The sequence below is a fragment of the Fomitopsis serialis genome (assembly GCF_022376445.1).
Source record: "Fomitopsis serialis strain Sig1Antser10 chromosome Unknown B0H18scaffold_2, whole genome shotgun sequence".
Taxonomy (NCBI): Eukaryota; Fungi; Basidiomycota; class Agaricomycetes; order Polyporales; family Fomitopsidaceae; genus Fomitopsis; species Fomitopsis serialis.
Window position 1 is genome coordinate 643,951 of NW_025954962.1, and position 25,941 is coordinate 669,891.

Sequence of the window (25,941 nt, forward strand, 5' to 3'; positions counted from 1 at the left end):
CAACAACTAACGTTTATTTATGTACTACTACCGCCTCCTGTATTGCTGTATTCCGGAGTCTGTCCTCTTGCCTATTCCTTCTAGCCTCCTCACGTTGTCGATTGTCCTGCTCGATTGACCATTGATACCATGCCGTGTCGCTGTCGTCGGCGTCATATGTGCGATTATGCTGGTGATGGTCTGGGGAGAGCGAGACCATGTAGCCCTTGAACTGCATGTCCGTCCGGCCAGGCGGTCTCTTCCCAGACTCCGCGAGGGCGCGAGAGTAGGTCAGTATGGGCAAGCGGGCCAACAGGCTCGCGAACCGCCGTTTCAAAAACCGAGGCGACAGTTGATGGTTTGCGAACGCTGAATCCTCCGAGTTGGGCAGGCGGCCCGTCGTCGCGAGTGAGTGGACCTCTTCCATGATGCCTGCGTCCTGCAGAGCCATCGGGCGGATACCAGCTTGTTGCAGCGCCAATTTGTCCACTCGACGCTCCTGAGATTGGAGGGCTGGACCCTGCTCAACGCCTACCTCGAGGGGCGGGTAGAGCATCCGGAGGTTCTTCTGGAAGTAGTCCCGGCGGATGTGGACCTCTCTTCGTTTGCTGAAGCGACCAAATATCTGTGCATCCTCAGAGTCTGGGTCGGCGCGTTTAGGGAGGAGGTGAGGACGCCGGACTCGCGACAGATAAAGCGCCCTTTTCCGGTGTGACGCGTCGCTGATCAGCAGTGCCGTCAGCTCCGCTGAGGCTACTGGAGGCCTGGAGGTTTCGACGGAAGGGATGATGGGATCTGGGGGTGGAGAGGAAGGGTCGGTCATAATAGGCTGGCAAGGTGGGTCAGCGAACGGTGGCAACGAGAACAAACGAGAGGGTGCGGAGGAACCTCGCACCTGAAGGAGCTCCCACCTAAGCTTGCCCTTTCTGCCATACGCAAGGTCGAGGACGTGGTCAAATTTCTCCCAGACCCCGCGATTCGCCAGACGCAGCTTTTTCAGCTCCTGCACAAGTGTCAGCTACGTCGGACGCACAGTAAACTGGCACGTACATTGTGCACTCGCTTCATCTTTTTCGCACGGAGTTGATCATCATGGGTTTCCAGCAATGTCCTAGCATCGTCACTGAGCTTGATCCTGAAAAACTGCCTACAGGAAGCCGGTTACTTTGGTGGTGCACCACGAGGAAGGCATACGTGCCGGAGATAGTTTGTAGGCAAAAGGCGGATCTCCCTGTGGAATGTGCGATATAGCGAGAAGACTGCATGAGTGTCTGCAGCCATGGTGGACGAATACAGCGTTGAGAGGGCTGTCGGTCGCGGTGGGGAGCTGTTCGCGCTGGCGCCCGTCCGCAGACTCGAAGCACTCGAGCGCGACACCGAGGATGTTCCAAGCGCCCGCATGTGATAGTCTACTTTTCGACGCGCTCCCTTGTCGACAGGTCGGTATTTTCAATCGCAGTTTGAATGTACGTAGTGGATCGCAGGCGGAACCTCAAGTGTGTGGCTGAGCTTGTGGCGGGTGCGTCTGTGGCGGAAGCAAATATTGCATTGTTCTCGTCGCGTACTACTACTAGGTCGCCGTCTTTTGCACTGCTCGTCCTCAGCTTGAAGATAGCGACTTACACCGCTATCTACCGTTTCTTTCCGCGAGGAGACGTCCTTCAGCTAAAGGTTCGAAGGTTCACCCCTTGCGCGTTCTAACAGTGTTCTTGATGTCCCGTTGCGCGACGACTCCGGACACGAGCACGCAGACAAGGATGCGTGAAGGTTTTCTCGCTCGTCCATCGAGCGCGGCATGCTCAAGAAGGCGACGCACGCACTTGAGTGAGCATTGTGTGCGCGACAAGTAGCGATTCAAAGGTCTGTCCCTCGACGCCCGTCTGCGACCTAGCGCACTTTACAGTCTGGATAGTTCATCAAGCGAGTTTGGCGTGTAGCGGAGTCACTGGAACGGCGTGTTTCACAAGCTCGCCATTCGGTTTGTCCTCCATCTATCGCCCGAGCCTCTGGTCCTTCCCACCCACACTTTCTCGTGTGCACCTACTCGGCATGCCCTCTTCTGGATTCTCGCTTGCCTCGGTATGTGTCTGCCGTCTGGAACACTGGCTGGTAGCTGACTCTGAGATCAATTGCTGGACCGACAAGGCGGCACCTCCTGGCGGCGTGCAGCTCTAGCGACACACTGTCCGGCCGCGCGAAATCAGCCACCATAGTGAAAGTCGAGCTTCGGGTACAAGATGTCAATGACCGTAGTGTGCACGGGATGAAGCCTAGGGGGAACTGCCAAGGAAGAAGGGATGGCGAAGGTAAGTACAGCAAATTCGAAGCTTCGAAGCCGAAGTACGCCCCTGCAAGCGACCGTTAACCCGCAAACACATCTGTCTGCCCGCACGCGCGTCCACTCGCCCATTTAAATGCTCGTGCGCCAATCCGAACGCTGTCCCGCACGTTCGCCCGCTCGCACACAGTCGCTTACCTATCCTTGTGCTCAACGGCTTGGGCGCCCGCTCGCCCACGCGCTTGGTTGCCCGTGCGTTCGTGCACTCGATTACTCGCGCGCACGCCGCTCATCTGCCCGTGCACTCGTCCATCTAGCTGCAAACATATCCCCTGGCTCCTCCGCCTGCGCGCTCGCCCGTCTGGCAGCCCGCCTACGGTGCCACCCGCCAGCTCGGCCACCCGACTGCCCGCCTGCTCCGTTGTATGGCAACTCAGTCATTTGTGTACCTGCCTACTCGCGTGTCTACGTCTTCGTCTGCGCTCTCACCAAGCCACTCAGAGATATATTAATATTACTGTATAGTCTAATATTTTGCTGGGTTCAGTGCACCTGCGCGGTGCTGATTGATGTCATCGACACATAAGTAGCAGAGATTCTGTAAAGAGGACATGTACAGCGACATCGCGGATTGCATAGCAGAACATGTCATAACAGATTGTAATGACCGAGACGCGCCTCGGACGCGTCAGAGCGCGTTGTGCCGACGTGTTTGTACAAACTCGTGACGTGCCGAGCGGCTGATGGCGACCTCCAGACAATAGGGGGGTATCAAAAGCAGACGTTAGACAAGGATATCCGGAGCCAGCGAAGGTTGAAGGAATTGTCTACTCTGCCCACGGGAGACTAGCATGTGAGTGTCCTTCGATCGCGTCGTGACGCGTAAGCGCCCTGCCCCCTCCTCTCCCCGCTCGTGCACCGCGTCCGCTGTCTGTGCTAAATAGACTCTGCTCCCGGATTGTCTAGCCTCGGGCGCACCAATGCGATGCACTGCCTCGAGTCTTCTCATGCCTACCCACGTGTATACTCGCCCCATTCTCGAAGATACGGCTTCCAGCTCACGTTTGCACGCATAAGGGGCTCTTGTCTGTGAACGTTTCATACCGGCATCGATGGGGCACAACAAATGGAAAAACATCGCACTCGAAATAGTACATTGGCAGTACGCTGAGTCAACTGAATACCACTCCGCATCCCTCGTTCTCACTCATCTCGACCCTGTGCGAACGCGTCCTCGCTCGCGCGTGGTCTTTCAAAAGCCCCGCAGTTTTTCCGTGACCTGCATTCTTCTCTCGCTCATTTTTATCGCTAAGCGGGTTCAGTAGCGGTCGGGTATAAAACGTACTCGAGCGAGATGCACAGTCGATCAGCAGGCCGCTTTGTGACAGCGAACAGCCTACTAAAATGCTCTCCGTCCTTGCGCTCCTCTCAGCGGCCCTCGCGCCGCAGCTCGTGAGCGGCCAGGTTCCTCGCCTCGGCGGTGTCAACACTGCAGGGTTTGACTTCACGGTGGTGGGTGCATTTGCCGAGTCATACAGTCGAAACGCCTGAATTTAACTGGTAAATCGCTAATAGTATACCAACGGCAGCTTCACGAACAATGGTAAGAGGTCTAGTCGCCTGCTTCGATCACTACTTTCTCACTCAGGACGCAGCCGCGGCTCCGCCCACTTGGCAATACACCCACTTCTCTGCCGAGGGTGCCAACCTCTACCGTATCCGTGAGTAACCTTGTTTACCTTGAGTCAACTGTCTGGATGCGCATACCATATCATTTCATAGCCTTCGCATGGCAGGAGATGACACCTACCCTTGGTGGGCCCATCAACGAAACCTTCCTCTACGATGAGTACAATCCCATCGTGCAAGCTGCGCTTGCGTCCAGTCCCGACGCCTATGTCATCGTTGACGTCGTGCGTACAACACGATCTACGACTCCTTACTGCCTGTTTCAATGCTACCTTCGTAGCACAACTACGCTCGCTGGAACGGCGAGATCATTGCCCAGGGCGGCCCGACCAACGAGCAGTACGCCTCCCTCTGGTACCAGCTCGCCGGCTTTTACGGGTCGACCCCGCGTGCCCTCCTGTGCGCCCTACCTTTGCATGCCTCTATATCTGCGTGTTGACCCACCGATGTAAATAGCGGCCTGATGAACGAGCCCCACGACCTCGACATCCCCACCTGGGCCGAGTCCGTGCAGTACGCCGTCAACGCGATCCGGGCCGCCGGCGCGCAAAACTACCTCCTGCTCCCCGGCTCGAACTACACCTCCGCCGCGACCTTCCCCACCGGCGCCGGCCCGTACTTGCTGAACGTCACCGACCCACTCGGCGGCACCGAGAAGCTCATCTTCGACGGTAAGCGGCTTGCTCCTCTGCTGGAGTGCTGCGCCGTCTGACGCGTGGGTTGTAGTCCACAGGTACCTCGACTACGACAACAGCGGTACCCACGCCGAGTGTGTCACCGTACGTCCCCCCTCTGTACAGTGCGATGGAGCGCGCGGCTGACCGACGTCCCCCAGAACAACACGGAAGTGTTCGAGACGCTCGTCACCTGGTTGCAAGCGAACGGCAACCGCCAGGCCATCCTGAGCGAGACCGGCGGAGGCAACACCGCCAGCTGCGACGAATAGTAGGCACCCCGTGTCCCATCCCCTGCCCCGTAGCACTGATTCGTTCCCCACAGCCTCTACCAGGAACTCGCGTACATCAAGAACTCGTACCCCAGCATGGTCGGCTTCTCCGTCTGGGCCGCGGGCTCCTTCGCGACCAACTACATCCTGTCGATGACGCCCTACGCAAATGGCACCGACCAGCCCCTGTACAACGTTGCTGGTGAGTGCATCTTATTATGTGTAACATCATGTCTAGTCAGTGCTAACCGTTACCCCAGTGCGGCCGAACTTGCCCGCTCCGGTGTAATATTGAGCTTGCCGTAGGAGTAGTACTCGTGTGCACTTCCAATGAATTGAAGTCTGCTTTGTGCACTCAAGAGTCTTGATTTGCTACTTACTGTGACAGTGATGGTCAAGTCGAGACTACACCCTTCCGCACTCTGCGGTAATGCATGTTCGAATCATGACGCGCTTTGAAGAGAGAGCGCTTGATCGTGAGTCTGACATCCAATGAGTACCGTCATCACCTGCAGCCTGCACTGACGTCCACTCTGTAAATGTTTTCTATCCCGTTCAGCAGCAATCTCGCACCAGCTCTTTGAACAGCGCACTGGCGATAGCTTATGCACCCCTAAAAATGCACTTCATTGTACGCGCGAGTAAGAGAAGACATGATGATACATTGATGCATGGGAGATCGAATATAAATGCTAGACGGGAAATGATACACGCAAAATTACTCCTGTAACAAGGCTACACAGAAGGTCGACGAAAGACAGGGTGAAGGGAAGACTATGCAAGAAGATACAAATGATACATGCGAGGATATTGGTCCGTGAGTCCGTTCGTTCTAGAGTGTACATAGAATGCTGACGTGACTAGGCTGTTGCTCGAGGTCAGGGAATACATAAGACGAGATGTCCAATAGCTCAGGCGATAAATATGTGCGTGAACCTCGTTCTAGCGAAATCCTCCTCGATACTGACTGGCTCCGACGTTGGTGACGCGACCAGGTGATGCTGAACCAAGCATTGAGCCGACTGTGCGCAGAATTTGAGACGCAGACGTACCTCCAAATACAAACTGCTCACGGATCCCACTGGCCTCCCTTCTGCTACCAGGAGGCATCTTCTAATGACTCGGTGAGTGGGCAGCCATGCATACGACGCGGTAGCGCTTACCTTCACCGGGCGAGGCTGAGGCTGCCCGTATCCCTGAGCCCGCATGTTCCCCTGTATGCCTGAAACTGGACCCTGAGTGTTGCCTGGGTCACGTCGCGGCGCATAGGATGTGGCGGGAGCGATGGGCTGAGAACGGGGGCCGACTGAAGGTGCGACGCTACCAGGAATGCCGCCTGCGGGGCGTTTGTGTGCAGGGCCCTGCATAGACGTCCCAGAAGAGAAACCGACGACAGTGGGGTTACTTTGTCTCGAGGCGAAATTGGACGACGGCGCCATGCTACTAGTGACGGTGGGTACTTGCGCAACTCCTCGTGTTGATGAAGGCTGCTGACCTGACGGGGCCATCAGCAAAGCCTACATTGTGTGCGTCAGTATTCAGAGCAGAAGGAGCGTGTTCAGATCACTAACACGAGGGGGTGCATTCTGCGTCCCCGTCTTGCGCGGGCTTGCCGAAGTCGTCGCAACGGGCAAAGTCACAGCATACAGTTTGTCTCCGTGTCGGTATAGAACTTGACGCGGCCCGACGTTCTTGAAAGTCGAATGGGTAGAGGTGGCGCCTGATGGTGCGGCGGCGGGTACGGCGGGTACTTGGTTGTTGGTCGATGCGTGTAGTGTACTGCCTGAACCTGGAGCTGAGCTGAATGCACTGCTGGCCGACAGTGCATTCAGCTGAGACCCAGATGCAAGCCACGCCTGCACAAAAGCGCGACGAACCGCTGGACCGTCGACGGCTTCAGGTTTCTGGAAGGGAGAATGAGAACAGCAGACAAAGACATAACGCTGGATACTTACTGCATCGGTACGCCTTCCAGTCATTCTCTGCGGGGTCGGTACTACAGTGTTGATGGTGCAGTCGGGGACCGACTCCGCCATCTCTACGTCTTCGTCGAGATACGGCTTCTGATAAGTCGTGATCTCATCCATGTCGACGTCGGACATAGCTTTGCCGAGTTCAGGAGAGGCCATAACCTCATCCATGTCAGGGGAAGACATGCACTCGTCCATTGCATGCGTAACGTCAATGCTGCGTTGCATGCACGGTGTCACCGACTCAGCGGCCTCGACCTTGCGGCGGCGACGAATCTTCCTCGCGCCGATGGTCATTGCCGTGAACACGGCAACGATCTGGTCGACAGCACTGTCCTCGTCGACGTTCTACATTGGACGGCATTAGACGAGCATCTTACGGGAGAAAAGCTGGTCAACTTACCATGCGTGCTTGTCGCGACTCAAAGTTGGCACAGGGCAAGAGCGGGGAAGCCGCAGCGTCGCAGCCTATGGTCGGTGACCAAGTGGCTGAAGCACACGAGAGTGCTGGGCTCGCCAGCAGGACACTGGCTGTCTCTCGTATCGACGTCCACAAGGAGCTTGAAGGGGCCACTGGCGACGTCGGGGTGCTGTATTCAACGAGCGGTGACATCGTCGAGGAGTCTGAGAGTTCTGGAGTATCCGGCACCATGAGGGTAGGTTCTCGCATTGTCGTCCATGCGGGAGATGCAGACACAACGGTGGTCGCCGTCTCCTCTTTGATTGGCTTAGCCGGAGAAGCGATCTCCGTCTCCTGGAACAACTGGTATATTAGGCGATGACTAGCATGGTTCAGGGAATGAACATACCGGTGACTTGGGTTCCGGGGGTACATCGTCGACGACGGTGGACGTATCAGACTCGAGGTCGTCAAAGCTGAACTTGGCGAGGTCCTCTGCAATGCTGTCCACCATTGGGCTAGGACTGCGCGAGCCAGGGTCGCGAAGGCTGAAATCGGTGAGGTCCTCTACTAGCTGTTCGAATGCGTGATAGGGACGCCAAAAGAGTGGAGACGTAGGCATCGTAAATGCTGCCATCGGAGACGAGTTCGACGATGCGGCGGATAGTGCTGGGCTAGAAGCGTGTGGAAGGGCATACTGGACTCCAATATCCGTGTTGACGAGATCCCGGGGGCTGTCGGGGAGAGGGATGCTGGTAGCGTTCATGAGCTCTAGGAGACCATCATCGGAGATGTCGGGCGTATAGGCTGGGGCAGAAATAGTCGCGATGTTGACGAAGTCCTGGGGACTGTCAGGGAGAGGAATGCTGACGGCGTTCATGACGTCCAGGAGATCCTCTTCGCAAGAGATGGCAGGCGTATAGGCTGTGATAGAAACAGGCATGGCGATGACGGGAGCCTGAGGGCTGTCGGGGAGAAGGATGCTAGCGGCAGTAGTGAGCTCTAGGAGACCTTCATCGGCGGAAACGTGAGGCGTATAGGCTGGGACAGCAACAGTCGTGGTGCTGACGGGACTTTGGGGGCTGTCGGGGAGAGGAATGCTGGCGGCGTCCGTGAGGCCGTGGAGACCTTCATCGTTGGAAACGTAAGGCGTATAGGCTGAGACGAAAACAGATGTAGCAGTGAAAGGGCTAGGATTGTGGAGTTCATGTCCCTCTTCGCCGTTCATGACAAGTTCGGAGAAGGTGACGACGGATGAGGATGGCGAGGCGTCGAAGGCGAGGAACATAGGAGTGTGCGGCTGGGAGTCCAAGGTGCGTTCGAGAGGGCCTTCCTCGGACTGCTCCTGCTCGTTGAACGAAGCAGGTACAAGGATTCCGAGACCGATAACGGCGGATGAAGTGGAGCCTTGCGAAGTGCACCGGAGACGGGGGCTAAAGTACGGTGTTTCGCCTAGGACTTCAGGTGTGTCCAGGGCAGGCGAATAAAATGACGTCGATGGCGAAGAGACAGCGGACAGCGACTTGTCCGTCAGGGGGGATGCAATCGATGGCGAAGCGTCTGTGGAATCATCGAGTGTTGCGACGGGGGAAACCACGACAACGACGGACAATGAATCGTTGGCGTCGAGCAACCATGCTTGGTGGGCGTCGACAATGCTTGTGTCGGAGTCGGAGTCGCTGATGCTAAACGTCGTAGAGAGGTCGTGAAGTGATGAGGAAGCCGTCACAGCCGTCATCGACGGGGAGTTGGTCCGAGCGACTCCAACGTATGAGGATATCCTGGCGGCGATAGTCAGGCACTTCCATGCGGCAATCCTGAGGGCGAGGCACAGCGCCTCCAGGATAGCGACGACGACGATGCAAACGATATGAACTGCGATATTGCCGGCGACCATCGCACGCAACATTGAGCGGGCCACGAGCGTACCGCCGGCTGCTGCGAGGGGTCGAAGACGTCCGACGTAGGTGTCCAATGTCCCGACGAACCTAGGCAAGATGTCGCCGGACATCGCGATGGCGATACTGACATAGGCGTCGATGATGGCGGGCGGGATGGGCGAGGTGAGCAGGAAGCTGTGGACTTGCGTCAGTGGGATGTCATCGTCGAAACTGGATACTTACTTGAGCAGACCATTCAAGATGTTCTGTACCTTTGCAACGATGTGTACACGTCCCGTGACGGTGGCGGTTGCGACCAGACCGAAGACGAGGAGGGCGAACCGGAGTGCCTGCATACCTATGGGGGGTGCAGGAGGCATGGTGGAGAAGTTAACGTGAAGGCGTCGTGAGGTTGAGCTGAAGGCGAGTGCGCGCGGGGATGGGGCCTGGGAGGCGGGGGAGCGCAAGGCGGGTGGGGAGGGTAGGCGGGGTTGCTCGCCCTCTTTATAGGTGCGCGTCGCGACGCGGTTGAACGTCTCACGTGAGGGCATTCAACAAGGAAGCAAGCACACTCGCTGTCAACGACGGCGCGCGGCGCATTGCGGCCGCTGTCACCGGTGGAGCGGGTGCCGACGCCGACGTCGCGGCACGTCGCATGCCAGCGCGCGGCCGCCGGTGCGTCGCCCTCACGCGCTGGCCTCCTGCAAAGGGACGATGCCCAGCGTTCCCCCATAGTAGACCACTTCTGCATATGCCCGCGCATGCGACGTCAGTTCCTTGCTGAGTGTTAGCAATCATACTGCGAGACTGATCGGCACCCTCACCAGCCACCTGCTCATCGCTCGTCGAGCCTCAGCCTCACCCGCCGGTCTGACTCTGAGTCGTGCATCGCAGTCTGTGGTCCCCGCCGACCCTCCTCACCGAACCCTAACCATGCAGTAGAACCAAACCCGTGGGAAGGTACGGGAGGCGGCCATATCAGGAAGAGGTGGCCCGTCGCGACCTCTGCATCTGAGCTCACGCTGACCATCTCTCGATCTACGCGTTGCGACGCGTCCAGGCGCGTCTTGTCGCGACCGTCATGACCGAGCCACCCTCAGATCCTCCTCTGCTCTTCACTCCCCCCACACAACCGTCCTCCGCGCCCCAGGAGCTTCCTGACAGCCCCGTCAGGCTATCCAGCGTTGCCGACGGTCCCCCCACCTCTGATGATCCCATCGTTCTTCCTTCACCGCCAGCCTCGCCTCTCACTGAGCCCGACGATATTTTGCTTGTTGAAGACTCAAGCCCGCCGCCAGCCGTGCAAGAACAGCCGTTCTACATCGAGGTCCCACCGCTCCCGGCGGACCAAAAAGCTCTATATCAGCCGAACTTTGGAGAGCAACTCATGACGTCCGGTTCCGCCTTTGACTTTGACGAATTCTCTGAGATCGCCGGGGAGTATGAGGTTGACGGGGAAATGTATTATTTTGCACGGGACTCCGAAGGAATTTTGCACAGGGTGAGTGTGTGCATTTTGCACTCGGCGCATACGATACTCTCGGGAAGCCTCTGCCGTACAAGCCAGCTTTTCTTCTTACATTCTGTCTGCCTGGTCGTATTGCGGCGCGGAAGAATCAGTCCTTTGTCTCGCTGCGGCTTATTGAATAATCTCATTGACCGACTGATTACCGTAGTTTCCCGTCGACGAGGTACAGGACATTCGTCCGGATTTGGTGGGAAAATATGGTACGCTCTTCTGATCTTCATGCATCTCTACGGCTCTCATTCTGCCCGACAGAGGAAGCAAAGGAAGCCGGTACTCTAGGCCCCTTTGATCCCTCAGCGAGCTACGTGCACATCAACTCTCGGGTCCGTCTCCAAGTACACATCAAGCGCGCTCCACCAAAAACGCGTCGTACTAGGCAACAAAGCTCGAGCAGCGACGAGCTTGCCGCGGGCTTCCGTTCTGACAGCGGATCGCCGCGCGGGTATGGACGCCGCACCTCCACGAGTGGCAAGAACAAGAGGAGTCGTGAGCTCCCTTTCAGCCCAAAGAAGACACGCTCGCGGGGCCGCGCGGTCGTCGCCCGGGACTCGGATGCGGACAGCGACAGCGACGTGCAGGAGATCGTCGTTCAAGCCGCCACCCGTCGGTCGACGCGTACGAAGAGGTCGGCCCGGTCGAACCTCAAGGACGCAGACTTTGAGGAGGACTCCGAGAACGCCTCGGAGGAGGACGAGTATAGCGACTCGGACGCGGGGTACAGCGGGAAGCGGAAGCCTGCGAAGAAGAAGAAGCCTGCGCGGAAGAGGGGCTCGCGTGCTGCCTACGGCCACTTCCGGCCTATAGCGGACATGGAGATGGACGAGGAGGTCAGCGAAGAGAGTGCCTTCCTGCGGATACACAGGCGGACATGCGAGAAGTGTCATAGATTGCCTACGCACCAGGCCATGGTCCAAGCGAAGAAAAAGAAACCAGGTAGACGCAAGAAGAAGGGCACGGATGAGGAATCAGCGAAGACGAGCTGGCCCGACTGGAAGCCCTCGGCGGCTGGGTCCGGTGGTATGTGACGCTCAGGACCGATTCAACTGCGAAGCTTGCTCACTGTCATCTTTAGCCTGAAATGTCCCGTCGCAGCGCACTGGAACTGCCTTGCGAAGACCCAGCGAGACGAGATACTGAAGGCAGCCTTGGAACGCGACAAAGCCGAGTGGCAGGCCGCGAAAGACCGCGCCATCGCGGAGGGCGAAGAGTTCTTGGAGCCTGCGCCAGTCAAGCGGTCGGAGCTGCGCAGTGGCAATCGACGGACTTTATCTGCACGTCCTGCATGAAGGGCGGGGTCTGCATGCCTGTCGGGAGATCGTCGTCAAGCCCGATGTACCGACTGAAGCCAAGGCGGGAGAGAAGCAGTCAAGTGCTGTCCCTGGCGCTCTCCCCGGAGACGTTGAGATGGCTGATGCCGCTGCCGGGTCCACGTCCGAGAAGCCGCTTCAGACGAGAATGACGACGAGGCGAAGGAGGAGGACGATGACGACAAGGAGCTTGCATTCCGATGCATCACCTGCAAGCGCCTCGCGCACTACGCGCACCTCCCCATCCCGCCGACTGGGACTATGACCCTGAGGACGTGACGCGATGATGCTCGCGAACCATTACCAGAGCACAACTAACTGGCAGTGCGGCGACTGCTCGTCCTTCGTCTATGGCGTTGAGCACATCCTGGCGTGGCGGCCTTACCCCGAGGACGCTGTCGAGCCGTCCCGTCCAGCTGGCGAGCCCGCTAACTACAAGGCGATGCTGCCGCGTGAGTACCTCGTCAAGTGGGTCGACCGGAGCTACAGGCGGACTTCGTGGGTGCCGCACGGATGGCTCCTCGCCACGTCGGGAGCCAGGCTCAAGAACTTCCTCCAGGCAGGCTCTAAAGTCCCACTTCTGCTGGAGCCTGTCGAAGCAGAGAAGGCTGAAGAACCTGACGCAAGCCAGGGCCCGACGTTCGAGATTGGCAGGGAGGACTCTATGGACGGCCAGGCGAACGAGGAGAAGCAGCAGGTGTCTGTGTTGTCTGCGAACCCCGACGCGCAGCGCAAAGTCCCGCCCGCGTGGAAACGTGTTGATCGTGTCCTGGACGTGCTCCTCTGGTATCCGGACGCTCGACTCGAGCAGAGGCAGCAGAAGGGCGGTCGCAAGGGCAAGGGCAAAGGCAAAGGCAAGGGGAAGGGGAAAGCCAAGAAGACTGTAGAAACGGACGAGGAAGAAATCAGCGACAGCGATCCTAGGATGGTGGCAATTCATAGGGAACAGGATGCTGCGTATGACCTGGGCGAACAGCCGAGCCAGGACCTGACCGAGACGGTCGAGGAGTATGAAGAGAGGACGGGTCTGGCGCTCGATGCGAGTGATATTGACCGCGTGGTATGGGGTTTCTTCAAGTGGGATGACTTGGGTTATGAAGATGGTATTCATTCCTTGATGCTTTGCGTGAATCAATGTCTCATAGATTGTTTCCAGCATCTTGGGATTCTCCACCACGCCCTGAGTTGCCTAGTTACTCCGCGTTTGAGACGGCGTTCGAACGCTATGCTGCAGCACGCGAAGTCACCGTTCCGGTGAAATCAAAGATCGAGACGGAGTTCTTCGACCTGAACCGTCCCAAGAACGCGTGGAGGAAGAAGTTTGCCTTCACCCACGAGAACCAACCCGACAACGGTCAGGACTCCCAGTTCAAACTGATGCCATTCCAGGTTGACGGCGTGAACTGGCTGTGCGACAACTGGTGGAACCACCAGAATTGCATCCTTGCCGACGAGATGGGTCTGGTAAGACAACTTGTGAGTCACCCTGAGCTGCAACTGACCGCACGACTCGCAGGGAAAGACAGTGCAGATCGCGTCGTTCATCGGGCATGTGGCCTCGCAACAGAAGGCGTTCCCGGCCCTCGTTGTGGTTCCTAACTCGACGATCTCGAACTGGGTGCGCGAGTTCGAGCGCTGGGCTCCGAAACTTCGCGTTGTGCCCTTCTACGGAGAGGCGAAGGCTCGAGAGATCATCAAGAAGTACGAGCTCTTCCATCCAAAGGACAATGTCTTGCCGAAGACCACCGGGGCGAAGTATCACGTTCTCGTCACCACGTACGAGATGATCACTAATCCGAAAGACTTCACCCCGGTCTTCAAGAACACGCCTCGGTGGGAAGTTCTTGTCGTTGACGAGGGTCAGAGACGTAAGTGTCGTCTCAAATATACGTATGCGGATAGCTGAGGGTAGGGCAGTCAAAAACGATACCAGTCTCATCTTCAAGAAGCTCAAGGAATTGAACACGATGCACCGCGTCATCATGACCGGGGTATGTTGGTGCTGTGATTGTTCTTGACTCGTTCTCATGCATCGCACAGACGCCTTTGAACAACAACATCAGAGAGCTGTTTAATCTCATGAACTTCCTGGATCCCGGACAATGGACTGATCTTGCTGGCCTGGCGAGGCAGTACGAAGAGCTCACTGAAGACAAGGTCAAAGAACTTCATACGAAACTCAAGCCGTATTTCCTGCGACGTATCAAGTCAGAGGTGCTACAGTTGCCGCCCAAGGTCTGATTTTGCCTCACTACGGAACCACATACGCTCACATTGCGACCGCAGAACGAGGTCATTGTACCTGTCAGTATGGCGCCACTCCAGAAGGAAGTCTATCGATCCATCCTGAGTGAGCATCGAACAAATATGCATGTATTTGCTTCTCACTGTTGCACTAGGTCAGAACCTGGGTGTCTTGCACAATCTCGTCGCAGGTTCTACTGGTGCTAAGGTGAATGCTGCAGTCAGCAAGGCAAATATGAACAACATTCTGATGCAGCTGCGGAAGTAAGTTGTACGGTTCTCGGCTGGCGCGCAAAGACTAAACACTTGAAATTCCAGATGTTTGCAACATCCTTATCTCGTCTCAGAGGAGATTGAACCCAAGGGCCTCACACAAGAGGAGACACATGCCAAGCTCATCGACGCCAGCTCGAAGCTGGGGCTTCTCAAGACGTTGTTACCGAAGCTACGGGAGAGGGGGCATCGTGTGCTCCTATTCAGTCAGGTTGGTCCTCTGGCGACACTCAACTACGTGATCTCACAGTACATTAGTTCTCCATCGCGTTGAATGTGATTGAAGACTTCCTCATTGGAGAAGGAACCAAGTATCTCCGCCTGGTACGTGTAGCCCTTGACCTTCCCTTCATCCACGGAGAACTCAATGTGCGACCCCAAGGACGGCAACACCAAGCAAGCAGACCGACAGAAGGGCATGGACGAGTTCAACAAGCCGGATTCAGATGTTTTCATATACCTCCTGACGACACGCGCTGGGGAGTTGGAATCAATCTTTGGACGGCGGATACTGTCATCATCTTCGATCCCGACTTCAACCCACATCAGGTATGTCCAGCATTTCCATTCTGACCTCATGACTGACATACACGCTTCACAGGATCTTCAAGTACGATTTCTACAATTTGGCACTTCTCAGTACTAACGACAGAGACCACAGGCTATCGCGCGAGCTCACAGATACGGGCAGAAGAAGACATGTCTTGTCTTCAAGTTGATGGTCAAAGGCTCGGCTGAGGGTAGGACGGCGTATCTCGCACCTTGACATGCGGTGGACTGATCGAGACAACAGACAAGATCGTACAGACCGGCAAGAAGAAGCTTGTACTTGATCATCTAATCGTGCAGAAGATGGACGACGAAGACGGTTCGAAAGAAGACGTTCAATCAATCCTAATGTTCGGAGCGCAGGCTCTCTTCCAAGAGGAGCAGAACGCCGAGAATCGTCAGATACATTGTCAGTATCCTGTTGCTCCAATTATGACACGTGCTGAGACATCAGCAGATTCTGAACATGACATCGACAAGCTCATTGAGCGGACCGAGCAGGAAGGCGACGAGTTGGAATCGGAAGCGAGTGCCAATGCGGCCTTCACCTTTGCCAAGATATGGTCTGCGGACAAGGACGAGCTCGAAGAGGTTCAAGAAGACATCAACGGAGATCAAATGGACTCCTGGGCACAAACGTTGGAGCGCATAGCTGCGGAGCGGGCCAAAGTCCAGGCTGCTGAGATGACTGGGCGCGGTGTTCGTCGTAAGGCTGCGGCAGTGTTCCCTCAGGTATGTAGCGATACGTGGGCGATATCTGCCTCTGATTTGATGTCGTTTTTAGCAAGACCTCGGCCCAGATGATACGGACTCGCCGCTCAAGAATAGCAAGAAGATTGGCAAACACCGAGGGAAAGGCAAGAAGACAAAGTCTCATGTCTCTGAGGAATCCGAGGCGTACGCCGCACCTCCTAGCGCATCTGAGAGCGATAGCACTTCCAGCCATCCGTTGTCGCGGGACGATGATGTACTCGCAGAGTTCACTCAAAACACTCTACCTCCCATCCCCCCTACCGCACAGGCTTCCACCTCGAAGACATCGCCCCAGCCTGTTCAGTTGAACGCAATCCGCGATCGGAAAAAGGTCGCTTCTAGTGCGATCGAGCGGACGGAAAGTCCTCAGCCGCTCTCGCCCATCCAGAACACGAATGACCCTCGTTGTGGTCTCTGCGAAGGTTATCATGGAGATCAGCCGTGTAATATGACGGAAGACCCTGAGAATTTGGTCGAATACAGGCTTATGCTGCTTACACATGCTGGTGAGGAACCGCTTGAGGATCGTGTACGTCCCTCTTCTTCCCTGTCAGATCAAAATCTGACACCTCCTTCCTGGCCAGCGCGCCGCAATCAAGGCCATTGACGAGACACTGTATAAGCGTGGAATGATCCACCTGATTTACGGTCAGCCTCTGCACCTGCTAGAGCGACCGGCCAAGGAGGGCAAGCCTTTGCACAAGAAGCCCAAGCTGGAGGCATCATTACCCAAACGCAAGTCAATGCCCGTCTCAAGTCAGATGGGCCGCGAGTCTGGCAGCTCAAAGCCTTCCACGACTGCCAACAAGTCCCTTTCGTCGTCCGCAAAGGCCGAAGCAGGTACGGATCCTCTCGGACACGCTGAAGGAGAGAAGCGTATGGTATCTTTGCCTCGGACGCGGCCGTCTGGGAATGCCCATGCTGTCGCAGGACCTTCCAAGCGCCCTTCGTCGCCTCTACTATCCACAGAACCACCCAAGGCAAAGAAATTTAAGAGTACCGATGCCTTGGGTTGTCCAGTGTGTGGTGGGATGGTTCATCATCTAGTTAAAGACTGCCCAGAAGTCAAGGCGGGTCCGAAAAGGTGTGTGACGGCTTATTGAAACCCGTACTCCGAAAACTGAACAGAGTGCAGGGTCAAGAAAGCCATCAGGAGACTGGAAGATGATCCCGTCCATGCGGCTACGGTCAATGCGCTCAGTAACATACTCGTCAAGCAGCAGAGGAAAGCCCTGGCGAACGTGGCTCCCGCAGCGCCTTCTGCGATTGAACTCAGCGACTAGTAATAGTATTCACGCTAATATCGCTTTATCTTACGACCGCATGTAGTTAGCATAACATTCATCTTGTGCACTCATACATCTTGCTAGTATTGCTACGATATAGTATTCTGGTTTGGACGCAGTCGTCCGGAGTGGCGGGTGCCGCGAGTCGCGTGGGAGCTCGGCCACGCAGGGCCACGCATGAAGTGAACGTGTGGCCGGGAGCGGACCCACAAAAACAACTCTAAACTGCACCATAACGAGCCCTCGCCACTCCCTCGCCCGGCAGATTGGACCAGTCGGACAATCGCCATCGACACAGCTGGCGATTCTTTGATGGTGAAGGCGCAAGTCAAAGGCTATAGCATGCAGTCCGATGCACAGAAATGGTCGACCCCCCCTGCAGGTGCGTTGTACGCCTCGTCAGCGCCGTCCATCCAGTTCTCACACAACCTTCGCAGATGGCACGTGGTCCCCCACAACCTCCGCTGCAGGCCCAGCAGCTGCAAAGGCTCCCCATAACCCAGGCTTGAAGCGCCCACGCTCTTCGTCCAACGCCATGGAGTCCCTTCCTCCTGCGCCCAAACTGCGTGGCGACATCATCTTAGAGGTCTTCACGCACAAGAGTCTGCGTTTCCCTGGAGCACCGATCGACGAGGACTCGGAGTTTGGCGACAACGAACGGCTGTCTATACTGGGGGAGAAGGTGCTTGAGCTCGCCGTGACTTCTGCGCTGTTCAGCAAGAGGCCGATGTTGAAAGCAGAGGACATAGAGGTGGGCCACACATGAGCTTGTATGGAGCTTTGTTCTGATCAGTCGCGATTCCAGATACAAAGGCATGAAACACTGTCGGACGCAAACATCGAGAACTGGGTCGCCGCTTACAAGATGAGAGAGAAGGTCCGCTGCAGTGCCGATGCCGTGTTGTCGCTCTCCACTCCGAAGGTGGCGTAACGTTTCTCAGTGCACAAACTCGCTCACATCTGATCTCGGATATAGGAAGCACGTCTTCTTTTCCACTCGTACGTGGGCGGCATCTTCGCCCAGAACGGCATGAGCACCATCCAGAACTGGATAGGACAGTTGGTGGATCCTAACTACGAGCCTGATTCCGGGCAGGCATTTGAGTCCGAGGTGTACAACGCATACAAGAAGATCAAGACTGAAGCTATGGCCTCGCCGCCTCCTCCGCCCATGCCGCAGCCGCCGCCGCCTCCTTCGCAGCCGCCGCCGCCAATGCCAATGCCGACCATGAACCCTCTCGCTCCTGCTCAGCCGCAGACCGCGTTCTTACCGCTCTTTAACCAGACTGCCAACCAACGCAGGTTGACGGTTGAATACCCCGCTACATTTACTGGTCCTGCTCACGCTGGTCGCTGGACCGTACAGTGTGTCGGTACGTTACTGATTCTTCTCGCGCGGGTTGCCGTTCCACTCAACGGCCTGTTCAGTGAACGGTATGCCCAAAGGTGAAGGCGCCGGTGCTAGCAAGCAGCTTGCTAAAGAGGAGGCTGCCAGACAAGCTTACTATGCCATGGGCTGGGCGCCACGTACGCAATGGCGTTTATTGTTGCCGCATTGTACTGACTCGCGGGTTTCTTAAGGTGCCTGAGCTCGACAAATTTTTCTAAGATGTGATCGCTCGTCAAGGTGTAGTTGTACCATCACATACTAGCATGGCCGACCCCGAGTCAGTGTCATCGCTCTCCCGAGTGTGGTGGCGCTGACGCGGTCTCGTGGAATAAATATGGGCGTTCTTTGCATCCATATTCTGTGACCCATGCTAGTTTGCAATGGTTCAAATTTGAGCCAGTCTCATGAGCAGCAAGATATGGTACAACCTACTGCAACCCGCTTACCTGACTAGTCCGCATAAGTGAGATTCGTTCGAATGCGGGCAAGGGAGAGCGGCCAGGCGTGACAGATGATGAGTGCGTTCGAGTGCATCTCACTTATGCATCTTACTCAGGCGAGCGGATTGCGGTGGATTGGCCCAACTTGTGAGCTGCATGAGTGGCCAATTCACTGCTCGCCCCCTTGTCGTTCCTTACCGCACTCGAAATGCAGACCCCAAGCGCCTGGTGCGCTCTCAGTTATCGCGTGCAGTCTTGCCATCGCCATGCGCTATGCTATCATTCCGTCCTCAATCCTTGTATTCTGCGACAGATAGGGTGTATCTCTTGTTGTATGACTTCCAAAATCGCTCTCAATGTTCCACCTTTGTAGCTTTCAATTGTACCGTGCTTCTTGCGCTTTATAGTACTAGAACTTTTCGTGCCTGCCTCGTGGCTTCCTCGCTGTGTGATGATATGCGGACTGCGATGTTGATCGGTCGTGTGGTTAAAGAGCGGTAAGAACCACGGTCTGTGATTGACCAGGAGAACAGGACCTTGGACCGCTTGCTCACCGGTGAAGGCGGCTGCATAGGAGATGGTTGGAGCCGCATGGTCGGAAGAGGTGACGAGCCCGTAGGCCCAGTCTTGATCTTCTATGCGTTGTGCGCTTTGGGCTCAAATGTTTGACTAGGACCGGGCTCGTGCTTAGGGTTTATCGGTTGCCCTATCCGCGTCTGAGCTGTGGCCTTGTCTTCGGAGCGTACATGCGGTCGTGGGCGAGTGGACTCAAGGCATGCTTTCAATACCCAATCGACACGAGCGAGTCGCAGGACACACGGAGATGAGGGTGTGTCGAGGCCTGGGACACGTCTCTGGAACGGCTCGAACGTGATTTAACTTAGGTGAGGATACTTCTTTACTACATTGGGTCTTGCTGATATAGACTCGTTGAATGGGCGACCCTATGTCAGAGTCTGTCTGTACTGCGCTCGACGACATCTCTATTGTGGAGACACTCACTGTCGAACCCATGCTTGGAGCGACACGCTTCAGGTATTGCGGTCGACAAAAACATGTCCTAATCGTACTTTACCGGTCCCATACGGAGGGCAGTGTAACGAAGTTACGAACTACATGTGTCCTGGATCATGAATTGGCACAGCGCGCACCAGTACCACAGCTTGGTCATCGGCGCCGCGCAGTCCTCGCGCTGACTACTTGTGCTGATAAAGAAAAGTCATACCTTGTTTGACCTCGAAACCGCCGGTCAATTGGCGTCGACAGAAGTATGTTAGCCTGGGCATCATAAGGCGTCCACCTGGCCAGCTCGAGGCAATCTGACTCAATCTGTTCTCTGCGGTGTTTGCCAATCAGACCTACTCCGAGGAAGCCACGGAAGCATGGCGAACCGCTGCGAACAGGTTTCAAAACATTCGACGAAGCGGGGATGGAAAGGAAGAAGACATAGTGGGCGCACATGGGCAGGCTGGCGGAGAGGTCGTGTTCAACCTTGTCGACTGCAGTGGTCAGACGTGATGGAATGGGGGTTATTGAATCACACTAGTCTCACCTCGACTCATCGTGCATCGCCCTACAGTTGATGAACGTAGGAGCGTCTTTATTGCGAAGACATTCGGCGTTAACTTGGACCGTGGACTGGCCTCGACCAAAACGCAAAGTGCATGCGGTCTATATTGATTTTCATCTTGCACCTCGCTAGCATGGGATACCTACATAGCACAATGCACTGGGAAGTGTTTCTCAGCATGCATTTCATGACAGGACCTGGGGAAGGGGACGACAAAGTCGGACGGTGTCTGGACGTGAGAGAGGAGATTGTACGCCTCTGCACAATCGCCCAGCTACGGGAGTTGAAAATTGACCACGCGTCAATCTGAGCCCTGCTGCCAGAAATGTTGAGACGGGCTGTACACACCAAACTCTGAGCTATTAGCAAGGCTCAATCGTCCTGGGTCACATGCCGTTGGCACTGCAACAACGTCGCACGCACCGGGCAAGCGAGGAGTGTGGATAGCTGCGTGAGTTCGCGGGGACAGGAGAGCGGGATGACAGATGAGACGGGAGTCTGACAAATGCACCGGCATACCGATAGGGAAGTGGTTTGGCCGAAGCCCTTTGGCCGGATTATGAGGTCCTCGACCTGTGTCAACCGCGGATCTCGGTGCAATGACTAATGGGCGTCGTTGCGACAATTAGAGTCGCGGTGGCGAGGATGCGGGTCCTCCCGCTTCCACCCTACTCCTCCAACTAGCGGGGCCCTACCCTCCACGCCTGCGCACCCTGCCACAGCAGACCACCGCATCGCCCGTCGAGCACACAGCAGGAGTCACAGAGCCAAAAGAGAAGGAGACCTGTCGGAGCCGCAGGAGACACAAAAAGGGAGAGGTGAGACTTTTCTCCCCGTTGTCCGGGCTGCTGAGTCACGTGTGGCCAAAGCTCAGGCGCTCGCTCGTCGAGCTCAACTTGTCCTCTGTACTTGACTTGAACGGGTCCGTCCTCGTCGTCGCAGACGGGCTTCTCTCTTAACCGCTTCCTTGACGACCTCTGCCGCCACCTGCGACTCAGCGGGAACACAATGCCGTCTCCGGGCTCTACCAGCACAGCCTCACATGAGACATCTCACTCGGCTCTGCCGTCCATGCAGTCCTACTCTCGGTCGAATCCCATTGACCTGACGCTCGACGACGACGACCGTGACCCATACCAGCCTCAGGACAGGCTTCTCAAACGACCGTGTACAAGCACGCGCAGCTTCAATGCCTCTTGTGAATCTATCTTGGAGGAGCGCGCGCGCTCTCAATCGCAGTCCTCTGGCCTTACACCTGTAATGTCCGCGTCTGCAATCCTTCCTCCCGTAGGGCAGCCAAACATATCCTCGCACCTATCTCAGTGGCAGCACCATTCGCCTTTCCAAGGGCCACAGCCTCCTATACCATCTTCTATTCGTCCGCCACCATTCACCGGCCCGTCCACTTCCTCTGCGTTTTTCCCTGACCGCACCAAGTCTGAATCCATGCAGCGGCCTCCTATGCTTGCCCCATCTCCTTCGCGCCACGGACTTGAGCGGTCAAATAGCTCATTCCGACAGGTGATTGATTTGACGAGTTCTCCTTCCCCTCCGCCATCTCGTCCCCTACAACCCCAGCAGGGCAACCTGCCGCCCGATTTACCTCCCAAGACACCCGTATGTATCGGACAGCTGACTGTCACAGCGCTCGTCCTGTACCCGATACCATATCTCTCCACCCAAGAGCATGCGGACACCGAGTGGGCGCCGGTACGGTTGACTTACGAACATACGCCGCACAAGGCGGCAGGGTCGGAGACAATACATATCAAGACGCCTAATGGCAAGTCCCCCGCGGGCGAGGTTCTGCAGGGCGAGAGCTTCGCCTTCGTAGAGCAGAAGGCCGCCACTTTCTTGGGCCCCATGTTGGGGAAGGGTCTCATCCGATTAGATGCTAAAGTGCGGCGTGGCATGCCGAATGTAAGTCCTCCAGTATCGCATCATTGTCTTGTCTAATGGGGCCTGCAAGCTCCCCATATTGCCTTTGCAACTGTTAGTTTACACGCCCAAGGGCAACATACCCGTCGTCGCGAACTACCTACAGCAATCCGGGTTCCTACTGGATCACCCGACGCTGCCCGGAGACATCCACCGCGTAATGAACTCCTATTACTACAACCCACATAATCCTCCGGCCGGAGGACACAGTCGAAACAACCACCATAATGGCCGCATGGGCTACTCCGGGCCAGGAGGCAGCAATATGGGTCGATGGGCCGCTCCCGGAGTACCCGGCAAGAGCGTGGAAATTCAGCGGAGCCAGGTGGACGAGTTGTTCAAGAGCTTACAAGACGGTGAGGAGCTGCAGGAGACCGATCCTCGTGAGTGAACGCGCCCTATATTTTTTCATGGGATCCTTGGCTGACTTGGTCCATAGCACCTGAGATAGCGACGACGCTTTATCCTCACCAGAAGAAGGCGCTGACGTTCCTCTTGGAAAGAGAACGGGAGCGCCCCGGCTCAGGGCCGTCGGGCAACTATTCGTCGCTGTGGCAGGAGCGGAGGAATCCGATTACTGGTCAACGCTCGTGGCTGCATCTCATTACGCAGCGGGAGATTCATCAGGAACCTCAGGAAGCTAAGAGCTCGATACTTGCAGATGACGTGCGTATCAAACGCTGTCTGTATGCTCCTGTGCTGATTGTTTCGTCGGTGAAACGTAGATGGGTTTGGGAAAGACCATTACATGCGTCTCCCTCATCGCTGTAACGTTATCTTCGGCACGTCAACATGCCGCTACGCCCGTTGTGCGGCCGAGTGCACCCCCCGAGCCTCCGGGGCCTCCACTATCTGCCGATCATTTTGCCGGAAGTGTGTGGGGTATGCCGACGCAGCACGGACAAGGCAGCTGTTCAACTTCCAAGGGCAAAGCGAAGTCTTCCCGGGACCAGGATCGCGAGCAGGCCGGGTACACGAGGGCGTGTCGCATCAAAGTCCGAACGCGGGCCACGTTGATCGTCTGTCCGCTCTCGACAGTCGTCAACTGGGAGGACCAGTTTCGAGAGCATTGGCGGGCGAAGTCCAGGTCGTGGGCGGTGGCGGCGGCAGTGCAAGTGGTGCTCCCAGTGGGACTTCTACGCCCTGCGGCAGTGCCTTCATCAACGGCCCTGGAATGTACACCTTTCCTTCCAGCTCATCGTCGATTCCGGTGAAATCGGAAGCGCAAGTGCCCCCTGGGCGCGTCCGCGAAGGAACGCCACTCCGCGTCTATGTCTACCACGGCAATGCACGACGCCCCGATCCCACTTTCCTTGCGGACTTCGACGCCGTAATTACCACGTACTCGACTCTAGCTTCGGAGTTTTCGAAGCAGTCAAAGAGTATTGCTTCCGCGGGGGATGATGATGACGAGGATGACAATAGCTCGGATGGCGAGCGTCTTGAGGTCGACGAAAGGGGAAATCAATTCATCAAGCTCTCGAAGCCGAAGAAGGCTGGCAAAAAGAGAAAGAAATGCGGCGTCAACGGCGTGGAGGCGACGAGTCCCTTGCAGAGCGTGGACTGGTTTAGAGTCGTCCTCGACGAGGCGCAGTGAGTGTTCTTCGTTTATCTCCTCAACGGCATCGGCGTTTATTGACCCGCGAACGGCTAGCTCGATCAAGGAGACGAGTACCGTCGCCTGCCGCGCTTCTTGCGATCTCGTCGCCGATCGTCGACTGTGCTTGACGGCACACCAGTTCAGAATAAGCTGGATGACGTGTTTGCGCTTGTCAAGTTCCTCCGCTTAGACCCGCTCGATGACAAGGGCATCTGGACGGAGTTCATCGGCACGCCTGTCAAGTACGGACAGCCCCTCGGTGTTGCTCGTCTACAAACGATCATGAAGTGTATTACCCTCCGTCGAACCAAAGAGTCGACGGCGGAGGACGGTCGCAAGATCCTCTCGCTACCTCCCAGGAAGGATGAACTGCGGTATCTCAAGTTCGACCCTGAGGAGCAAGCGATATACGACCAGTTCTTCACCGAGTCCAAGGCTGAGTTCAACGAGCTCTCGAACAAAAACGAAGTGATGAAGAACTACGTCGGCATCTTGCAGAAGATCCTTCGTCTCCGCCAGATCTGTGACCATTTCGAGCTCGTACAGAACAAGGGTCTTGGCCTCCTCGGTGATGCGCAAGGTCAGGCGGTGTCGTACGACGACATCATAGCCACGGTTGCTCGAGAGGGTTTGAACCTACAGCGAGCCACCACGATATTCGCTCTTCTCAAGGAAGCGGGCGTCACGCAGTGCGTGGAATGCGGGGGCGAACTTGCCAGCTCGCAATATAGCCTTGACGGTGGTCTTGGCGAGGCGGAAGGTGTTGCGGGCTCAGGAAAGCGCGGAAGGAAGCCCAAGGCATCGTCCTCCCGAGCCTCGACGCGTCAGAATAGCCCGTCTGCGCCGCATCCTATCCTCACCCGCTGCCAGCATCTGTTCTGCCTCGGCTGCTTCCGCAATTCTGTCGCTCCTGGGTGGCCTAATGTACCGCAAGACGCTGGGCGTTGTTGTTCTGTGTGTCAGACCGGGCTCAACTTCTTCGACGTCGTCGAGGTCAATCCCGAAGGCGCGCTACCGGACGCACTTACGAAGAAGAAGGCAGTCAAGAAGGAGAAGAGGCAGAAGGGTATTCTGATGGAGAACTTCCATCCATCCACAAAGGTGAAGGCGCTGCTGTCCGACTTGATGGAGATTTCGCGAGCAAATCCGTACTCGGCGAATTATGACCATCGTCGATTGAAGTACAAATGATCGACGGCGACGGCAACGCCATCGAGAACGGTGTGGTCAAGACGGTGGTGTTGTGAGTACCTCCTTTTTCATTATCGATCCCTCGACTGATGGTCGACGTAGCTCGCAATGGACAACAATGCTCGATAAGTGAGTCTGGTCGTTGCATCTATTGAGCGGAGAGTTTTGACATTATGTCAGGGTTGAGGACGCATTGGAAGTCACGGGCATCCGTTACAGTCGGTTGGATGGAACGATGAAGCGTGATGAACGAACGCGAGCCATGGATTCCTTGAAGCACGACCCTAGCTGTGAAGTTTTGCTTGTCAGTCTGAAGGCTGGCGGAGTGGGTCTCAACCTCACTGCCGCTCAGCGTGTATACTTGATGGATCCGTATTGGTATGCTCGTTCTTCTATGTCGGACGCTCTCGCTGAACTTGACAATCAGGAATCCTGCTGTGGAGAATCAAGCCGTGGATCGTATTGTATGCTCCATCTCATTTGCTCGTCGTGCGTTCAGTTCTAACGACCTTTGCCCGTAGCATCGCCTTGGTCAGACGCGTCCTGTCCTTACGGTCAAATACATCATCGAGAACTCAATTGAGGATCGACTGCTGGAGGTGCAGAGGAAGAAGACCGAACTTGCAAACATGACTTTAGGAGGTTCGAGCTTCAGCAAGGCGGAGATGCTCCAACGTCGTATGGAAGAATTGAACCAGCTGTTCGGGAGTTAAGTAACATATTCATTATG

At 56.3% G+C, this 25,941-nt stretch overlaps 7 protein-coding genes across 7 annotated transcripts; 5 read left to right on the forward strand and 2 right to left on the reverse strand.

The window, feature by feature from the left end:
• Positions 1-13: 13 nt before the first annotated feature.
• On the reverse strand, positions 14-1,260 carry B0H18DRAFT_866948 (uncharacterized protein; the record flags this gene model as incomplete). Its single annotated transcript, XM_048039823.1, has 4 exons — positions 14-808; positions 875-982; positions 1,030-1,122; positions 1,174-1,260. The coding sequence occupies 4 exons, from the start codon at positions 1,258-1,260 to the stop codon at positions 14-16; spliced, it is 1,083 nt and encodes a 360-aa protein (XP_047900334.1).
• A 2,136-nt stretch (positions 1,261-3,396) lies between these two features.
• Positions 3,397-5,244, forward strand: B0H18DRAFT_969752 (endoglucanase). The gene is made up of 10 exons (XM_048043628.1): positions 3,397-3,769; positions 3,833-3,860; positions 3,913-3,978; positions 4,040-4,170; positions 4,227-4,345; positions 4,403-4,617; positions 4,673-4,725; positions 4,782-4,891; positions 4,946-5,094; positions 5,153-5,244. The coding sequence occupies exons 1-10, from the start codon at positions 3,662-3,664 to the stop codon at positions 5,179-5,181; spliced, it is 1,008 nt and encodes a 335-aa protein (XP_047900335.1). The 5' UTR covers positions 3,397-3,661; the 3' UTR covers positions 5,182-5,244.
• A 306-nt stretch (positions 5,245-5,550) lies between these two features.
• B0H18DRAFT_191692 (uncharacterized protein) lies at positions 5,551-6,528 on the reverse strand. Its single transcript, XM_048037040.1, has 4 exons — positions 6,464-6,528; positions 6,056-6,409; positions 5,945-6,005; positions 5,551-5,893 (listed from the first exon to the last, which is right to left on the reverse strand). The coding sequence occupies exons 2-4, from the start codon at positions 6,398-6,400 to the stop codon at positions 5,835-5,837; spliced, it is 465 nt and encodes a 154-aa protein (XP_047900336.1). The 5' UTR covers positions 6,401-6,409; positions 6,464-6,528; the 3' UTR covers positions 5,551-5,834.
• Positions 6,529-10,170: 3,642 nt separating this feature from the next.
• Positions 10,171-11,956, forward strand: B0H18DRAFT_1206123 (uncharacterized protein; the record flags this gene model as incomplete). The annotated part of the gene is made up of 4 exons (XM_048036162.1): positions 10,171-10,643; positions 10,819-10,870; positions 10,923-11,687; positions 11,763-11,956. Exons 1-4 carry the CDS (start codon positions 10,224-10,226, stop codon positions 11,954-11,956), a joined length of 1,431 nt encoding a protein of 476 aa, XP_047900337.1. The 5' UTR covers positions 10,171-10,223.
• Positions 11,957-12,151: 195 nt separating this feature from the next.
• On the forward strand, positions 12,152-17,265 carry B0H18DRAFT_969758 (SNF2 family N-terminal domain-containing protein). The gene is made up of 17 exons (XM_048043629.1): positions 12,152-13,080; positions 13,134-13,441; positions 13,494-13,845; positions 13,895-13,968; positions 14,018-14,212; positions 14,264-14,327; positions 14,377-14,485; positions 14,540-14,705; positions 14,753-14,818; positions 14,877-14,977; positions 15,044-15,047; positions 15,147-15,234; positions 15,288-15,452; positions 15,501-15,775; positions 15,828-16,325; positions 16,381-16,880; positions 16,932-17,265. Exons 1-17 carry the CDS (start codon positions 12,261-12,263, stop codon positions 17,077-17,079), a joined length of 3,933 nt encoding a protein of 1,310 aa, XP_047900338.1. The 5' UTR covers positions 12,152-12,260; the 3' UTR covers positions 17,080-17,265.
• On the forward strand, positions 17,261-18,870 carry B0H18DRAFT_191778 (uncharacterized protein). The gene is made up of 6 exons (XM_048037041.1): positions 17,261-17,464; positions 17,520-17,833; positions 17,888-18,004; positions 18,059-18,455; positions 18,511-18,609; positions 18,664-18,870. The coding sequence occupies exons 1-6, from the start codon at positions 17,395-17,397 to the stop codon at positions 18,669-18,671; spliced, it is 1,005 nt and encodes a 334-aa protein (XP_047900339.1). The 5' UTR covers positions 17,261-17,394; the 3' UTR covers positions 18,672-18,870.
• A 2,620-nt stretch (positions 18,871-21,490) lies between these two features.
• On the forward strand, positions 21,491-25,924 carry B0H18DRAFT_1081495 (P-loop containing nucleoside triphosphate hydrolase protein; the record flags this gene model as incomplete). The annotated part of the gene is made up of 12 exons (XM_048031403.1): positions 21,491-21,981; positions 22,021-22,402; positions 22,452-22,803; positions 22,860-23,086; positions 23,146-23,501; positions 23,531-24,013; positions 24,075-24,133; positions 24,160-25,201; positions 25,314-25,340; positions 25,392-25,589; positions 25,639-25,675; positions 25,733-25,924. 12 exons carry the CDS (start codon positions 21,491-21,493, stop codon positions 25,922-25,924), a joined length of 3,846 nt encoding a protein of 1,281 aa, XP_047900340.1.
• Between the last annotated feature and the right edge of the window lie 17 nt (positions 25,925-25,941).